This window comes from Erythranthe guttata, chromosome 4, assembly GCF_056151865.1.
Source record: "Erythranthe guttata isolate IM_541 chromosome 4, IM_541, whole genome shotgun sequence".
NCBI lineage: Eukaryota > Viridiplantae > Streptophyta > Magnoliopsida > Lamiales > Phrymaceae > Erythranthe > Erythranthe guttata.
Window position 1 is genome coordinate 6,484,907 of NC_142536.1, and position 7,419 is coordinate 6,492,325.

General features: G+C 37.1%; 1 protein-coding gene across 1 annotated transcript; it reads right to left on the bottom strand.

The window, feature by feature from the left end:
• Positions 1-1,450: 1,450 nt before the first annotated feature.
• Positions 1,451-6,276, bottom strand: LOC105972365 (long chain base biosynthesis protein 2a). The gene is made up of 12 exons (XM_012997316.2): positions 5,663-6,276; positions 5,442-5,507; positions 5,064-5,152; positions 4,732-4,877; positions 4,511-4,635; positions 4,339-4,432; positions 4,071-4,234; positions 3,470-3,631; positions 2,903-3,029; positions 2,632-2,798; positions 2,385-2,492; positions 1,451-1,828 (listed from the first exon to the last, which is right to left on the bottom strand). Exons 1-12 carry the CDS (start codon positions 5,786-5,788, stop codon positions 1,733-1,735), a joined length of 1,470 nt encoding a protein of 489 aa, XP_012852770.2. The 5' UTR covers positions 5,789-6,276; the 3' UTR covers positions 1,451-1,732.
• Between the last annotated feature and the right edge of the window lie 1,143 nt (positions 6,277-7,419).

Below are 7,419 nucleotides of genomic sequence, written 5' to 3' on the forward strand. Positions count from 1 at the left end.
GGAGGAGGAGGGGTTTCCACTCAGGAGGAGGCGAACGCGGCGGCGCCGCCCACGAAGCGGGTGCGGCGGCCGAATGTGAGGCTGAACCAGCCCTATTACGTGAACGCCGCCCACGGCCGCGGCGGCCCCGTGCAGCGGCGGTGGGATGCTTTCAAGAAAGATTTGGAGGGAGCCAGAAAATCGAAAACCCTCAAAACTTGTAATTCGAAAAACGGTAAATTAATCAATGCCGAAGGAACAAAGGGCTCGAATCTCGATAATGATGACGATGATGATGATGATGATGATGATATGGTCATAGGGAGTTGGAAGAATTTGAATTCATCGAAAAGGGATAGCGGATTCGGCTCGAAATCGAAGCGGAAGCGACCGGGGCCCTCGAATTTCAACAAACGGCTTTCCTCGGAATCCATCAATAAGAAAGACGAAAAATTTGAAGTGTCCAACGGCAGCGAAAGTGAAAATCGAACAGCCGAAGAAGATGAGGAAGAGAATTTGGGTGCTAGTGGGGCCCGCATGAATCACGAAGTGTCGTTCGACAACGAGAAACTAACCGATGGCGATAATGATTACGATGGTGACAATGTAGTCGAAAAACAGGGGAATTTGATGAGTGGCGATCACGATTTGGTGGATGGAGAAGAAAAGAATGGTGTGAGGGCTTGGTTGAATGAATTAGGGTTAGGGAAATACGCAAACATATTCGAGTTTCACGAAGTGGATGATGCGATTTTGCCGTTTTTGACTTTTGATGATCTTAAGGAAATGGGAATTGGTGCGGTTGGATCGAGGAGGAAAATGTACCGTTCGATTCAGAAGCTCGGTCAAGGGTTTTCTTGAAATTGCGTCTAGTGGATAATGGCAAGAAGTCGAAGCAACAAACGAGCGTAGAAGTGGGGTTTTTTTGACGTCTGCAAGTTCGATTTTTTGTTTAGGACATATTTATATATACTCTTGCAGCCTTTAGCATATATATATATATATATATAGGTGTAGTGTTTGGTGGTTATTGTGTTGTTTTTGCAGGTTATGGTAATGTAGTTAGTTTTGTGGATGGCTGACTTTTAAGGGTATACTTTTGCTCTTATCATGGTGGTATATATATATAGCTTTAGTTGGAAAAACGTAGATAAAATCGTAAACGACTCTTTTGTGAGCACTTTTGTAATCGATGATTTTGTGCTATATACACTTTATTGTGTTCTTGTGTGTTTGTGTTGATGTGTAGTTGGTGAGTTTCTTGCGTAATGTTCCGTTTCGATTTTGCTGGGGCCTGTGATATAATTCTTGTTTGTCGATTAAGAATCATTTGCAGGTATGTCTAATTCACACGATTTTTTTATTGAAATGAAAATTAGTGTTGCGAGAAAAGTTCGATGCACATACATTTTACAGCGACCCGAGAATATTTGCAATAACTGAATCGATTTCCGCAGAATTTCGAGACCTGTTTAATCCACCGCAATAAGAAAAGAACAACTTATATTCCTGTGTGAAATTACAGACAAGAAGAAACATATATAACTTACAACTTCATCACTTGTAACAAAGCACAAAATTACAAACTATATGTACAAACAACATAACAAAATTTCACAGGTAAAAAATGTGCTGCAGCCAATGGGGGGGCTAGAAAAATGATATACTATTGTACTGATGGAAACAATTTCTAAAAACCTACTTGTGCAAATTTTATCGACTCTTGCTATAAAAAGGAGACGAGATTTTCTTGCTATTCCAGCTTAACTCTGTCTCCCTCCAGCTGCTGTTTCTTTGGCTCGGCAGGGAAGTATTTTATACCTACGAGATCTCCTACTGTGCTGATAACCTGATACACAGTGTCAAATACATTAATTAGAGAAAATAAAAAATAAAAAAATGTAATAGATACTAAATACATAACTATATGCAAGCTCGAAGGAACTAAATTGGCTCCATATATCTATCTATTTACAACTATTTCTCATATTGAGAAGGAGGCAGCAGATATTATGCTTGAACGGTGAAATAAATCCAAATGTTTCTTATCGTTTCTTTTGATTCTAAATTGTAAGTCTATAAGCAGAAGGCGTTGATAATTCATAAAATATTTGCGATACGGTCTCGTTTGGTTTCCAGGATACGATTATGCAATCTTCTGATAACTCGATTGTATAATTGGACTAGGGGAGGTCAAAAACACAATCCCTAATAAGCTACGATATGAGCTCATTTTTTCTGTAACTTCGGGCGTATAACCAAACATCAAACAAGATTTTATTATTTAATCAATCATGGCTTTTCTTAGTAACCAAACAAGGCCTAAGTATAATTCAGGAAGTGAAATGCAGAGGGTGGACTAAGAAGGGAAAAGAAAGTTGACTCATATGAGATAAGACTCTAACCTCCAAAGCTTTGACAAGGTCTTCCCTTGAATGAGCGGCGGAGATGCAAATGCGGGCACGTGCTAACAGTAAAGGAGTGGCTGGAAAAGCAACAGTCACAACAGCCACCTACATCCAAGATCGACGAGTTATGACTTAGAGCACAAAGTCGTAAACAGAAAAAAAAAAAAAAAAAAAAAAAAAAAAAAAAACAATTCGCAGATGACTATATATTTTTATTAGAAATGAAAATTTAAACAATGCCTACATTTCGTTTGAGGCATTCTCGTGAAAAAGCGGGAATTTTTGCTGGATTATAGAGCATTATGGGCATGACAGGAGAATCATTATCACCCAGAACCTCAAAACCCATTTTCTGCAGTTCGGACCTGAAAAAGTTGCTATTCTCGCGAATCTTGGCTAGTTTCTGAGCCCCTGTGTTGAAAAATTACACATATGTGAGTCGTGATTGGACGTACTAGATAGGAATGACTTAAGATATGGTTTTAGGAGCAATCAGAAGGAAAACGAAACTCCACCTCTGCTAGAACCATCTTCTCCAAGAAGGACTTGAATGGAAGAAATAATTTGCTGAGCTGCAGGTGGCGATATTGATGTCGCATAAAGATGAGCAGGGCAAGTGTACTTCAAGAATTGAATAAGTTCCTGAAAAATGTGCAATGATGCGTTATCATGTGCCATAATAAAGAGATTCAAAGAGTAGTAACAAGAATAACATGTGAGGAAGTAGTCAGTCCTTTGCAGGCAAAATTCCATTAGGGAGAGAGGAATTATCGACATCTTTCATGAAAAAAATGCCTGTATTTTCCTTCCTAAGTGTGCAATATAATATGATTTCAGGAGATTATTTAATAATCATGCAAAAGAAAAGAAGATATAACATCCAGAATAAAATCCAATAAGTTCCTAGTAACGAGTGCAAAACCATCTATAAGCAGGCATTTCACATTTTTCATGTTAACTTCCCCTACATTTGAGTAATGAGATGTCTAAAACGAAAAATAATATAGCTCTGTTCTGTTGAGATTATAAAACACTCGATACAGAATGTTAACAAGCATACTTGAATAGTAATTATAACGAACCTGAGATCCTGCAATATATCCACCACATGATCCAAATGATTTAGTGAAAGTTCCCATCATAATATCAACATCCGAGGTATCAACGCCTAAGAGCTCACAGACACCCCTTCCACTTTTCCCAACAGCCCCGATGCTGTGAGCCTCATCTAGATACACGTATGCCTGTCATAAAGCAAAATCATACAGAGTTGATTTAATTGAATCAGAACAGCAAACGGCAAAAATAAAAATATATAAGTTGTTATTTAGCAGGCTTCAAATAATAAAGTCAGATATCTTTCTCACTATAAATAGGAGTAATGCACAGGAAGGTATTCATTGTCCATTTTACAGTTATTTGCCCTTCATAAATTCAAAATCTGTTACAATGACGAGTACGATTTGAATCCTGGTTATCAACGCTGTTTTTTTAGATTTATTCTAGAGGAAAAGGTTGTTCAAAGTCAAAGGGTCAAACAGCATCAGAATAAGTTTAATGCAAGTTTTTTAAGGATTTGCAAACACAACAGAACTAACTTTGGTTTCAACGTTCAAGCATAAGACAACCGTGGTGACAGGTAATTATCCAATACAAGACAAGCTACCTTATATTCATATCTACCTTGTGTTTCTTGCATATGGAAACAATTTCAGGGAGCTGGCAGAGTTCCCCTTCCATGCTGTAGATTCCCTCCACCACAACCATTATCTTTTTCCAAGGCCTATGCGTTCTAGGTTGCCCCTCAGCAATTTGTTCCCTCAGAACTTTCTCCAGATGGGATGGTGCTACAGGAAAAATGATAATCAATTCAATGCAAAAGGATCAAATATCCAATAATCTTTCAAGATATTTGGCTCAAAAGACAAATGAAAAAGGATCTTAAACTTACTGTTATGCTGAAAAACCCGAACAGTGGCCCCAGATCCTCGAGCACCGTTAACTATAGAGTTGTGGTTCAGAGAATCACTGATTATTAAACTTCCCTGCAAATGTTATAAAATAAGGACTCAACACAATTGCAAACCATCAGATAAAACATAAGTCTAGTTAACTGCTTGTACCTTCCCCATTAATACAGGAAGAATGGCTGAATTTGTTACATAACCCATCCCAAAAACAACGGCAGCTTGCTTTCCTAGAAAACTTGCGACACACTCCTCCAATTCGGCATGCAATGTGGTTGTGCCTGATCACATAGTGTGACTCATTTTGTTATAATAACAAGCAGAGGCAAGTATATGCTTTGATGGAATAATGTATAGCACCAAGGAAATAAATTAACCTCCATCAACCCGAGTACTACAGGTGCTCGGTGAAAATTTCTTCAAGGATTCAATCACACGAGGCGTACAGTATTCATCTGCTGCCGCAAATCCCAGATAGTTATATGATCCCAAATTGAGGCATCTATTAACTTTTGTGGTTCGCCTATATAAGATATTGCGAAGTGAGGATATTATTTAAGAAGAAAAGTGGCTTTTAAGTAGAAAAAAATCATGTTCTTAAAAAAAAGATTCTATTCAATTTCTAAGTGCACGTGATGGCTTCATAATTCAAAATAATGTTGAAAAATAAGCAACGAGACATAGTCTCAACTCGGAAGTAGATACTTACAATAATGTTTTATTATTGTCATTGGACACACGCTCGACAACATCAAACCAAGCATCGGGAGAGCTTGATATCGGTCTGTTAAAGCAATCCTGCAAATCAAAACAGATGTCAATTATTTAAACCCCATAATCTTTTCTTTCGATGATGGAAGATGGAATGCTAAATTTTCCGATTTCTGCAACTATAATTTCATATTGATGAAGCTCCAATCTCAACTCTCAAATCATTTTTTTTTTAAAACTGTTAACTTCTGAGAGTCTAATATCAAATCGTAAATGAACAATCATTTACAAACATATATAATAGATCACCTCGAATCCAACCAAAAACAAAGCTAAAGAATCCAAAGAACAAAAAAAAAAAAAAAAAAAATGAAACCTGAATTCGCAGGTACAATCTCCGAATATAGAAATCCTCCAGACCAAGACAGATCGGCGCGTAGCCCTAACATAGTAAAAAAAAAAAAAGAACAACAACAACAGAAATATTTCAGATCAAAACCAAATTCGGCAGTCAAACATTTGAAAATATATATACATGTGTGTGTGTGTGTGTGTGTGTGTGTAGAAGATTGTAAAATACATACAATATAGGGATACCTGAAGGGTGCTTTTGGACCACCAATCGAAAATCTTGCGGAAAAAATCGCGCAGCTGGCCGAATGCGAAGAGGAGGCCGTAGCTGAAGTATGTGGTCAGCGCGGTGACGTAGGGAATCGTGATCATCTTGATGATTAGGGCGGCGGCGGCGATCTGATCTGGAGGATGCGGCGGAGGAAAGGATCGGAGCCTCCTTAGCTGAGATCCCGATACACAAGATAGAGAGAGAGAAAGTTGGTAAGAGAGAGAAAGAGAGAGGAGGAAGAAGAAGAATGGAGGGAGAAGATTGGGTTTGACCCTTGCCCCTCCTTTTTACCGATTCCGATTTTCCTTCCTTTTTCTTTTCGATTTATCTTTTTCCTTTGCTTTTTTTCTATTTTATTTATTAAATAAATACATAAATAAAATAAAATAATTCCGAATCTTGTCAAAATTCTGATCTGAAAGAAAGCTTCTGATTTCAATATGAATATTTTATTTCGATCATTTTTGTTGATTTTTTTTTCATAAAGTAAAAATATACTATCAAAAGTATTATAAATTTATAGATTTATATGATGTATCTGAAATATAATTTATGTTATTAAAAAATAAAGCATTTTTGTATGAAGGTTAAATTTTATATGGTTCATGAAATAGATAAATATTTTCAAGAAACTCAAAATTTCCCAAATTTGTGGGGAAATACTAAATAGCTTTTGAGTTTGGTTCTCTCTTTTCCCACTTTTTTTTTTCATTTGTTTACTTTTAGTTTAAATTTATTAGTTTTATTTGTCAATGGAATGGTCAAATTTCTTCTTTAAAAAAAAAAAAGAAAGAAAGAATGGTCAAATTTGAAGTCTTTTAGATAAGTCACCCCACAAATGTTCAAATTTTCGAAAAGTTGGAATACTACTGTAACTTGTATTTATTGTTGAAACTCAAACTAAACTATTAGTATCTAATTTGGAAGGGGTAATATTCAATAACCAGAAAATATTTTAAATTAAATCTAATTAACTTTAAAGATTTTTTGCTTAATTCAAATTGCAATCTGAACTAGTGAGACCCCTTAACCAAACATAATAAGACTAAAGTGCATCTATATGTTAGGTTTTTAACGTGATATAAATTTATTTTTCAATCTTGTATACCTCTCACTCTCTCTTTCACTCCCTCTCACACTTTCTCGTTCTCAATTTCTCTTTCTTTTTTTTTTTTTTTTTTCAGATCTGTAATCGCCGCCGCCGCATTTCTCCCTTTTTTTTTCACACCACCGTCGTACTCCGCTTACCCAAGCCATCGATCGCAACCGCTCACCCCACTTCATCTAGCCGTCCGCCTCAGAGATGCCACCGTTGTTCGCGCACTCGTCACCGCCAGACCAACAATACTCTTCAACCGCCGGCCGACCAAAATCCCATACAGGATGCCCTCATCCGCCGATGTTGGAGATCGTCTCCCCCCTCATCCAACACCACCACATCGACGCCTGGTACAAGTGGTGGCGACGGCGGCGCTGTTAGAGTAGGTGACCAACAAGCCAACTTGTGGCTGTGGTCTTTCCATTTATTCTTATAATAAATAATCATTTTTCGTATTAATGATAAAACACTTCGGCATTCTATATCTTTGTCCCTTGTTCAAACATAGATATGGTCCTTACAGTTATTCCAATTACTTGTAATTGATTTTTTAGGATCGTGAGATATTTACTTAAGTATTTTAACTGTTAAACAGTGTTCCTAGTCGAAGGGTTACGCCACCAATGATGATAT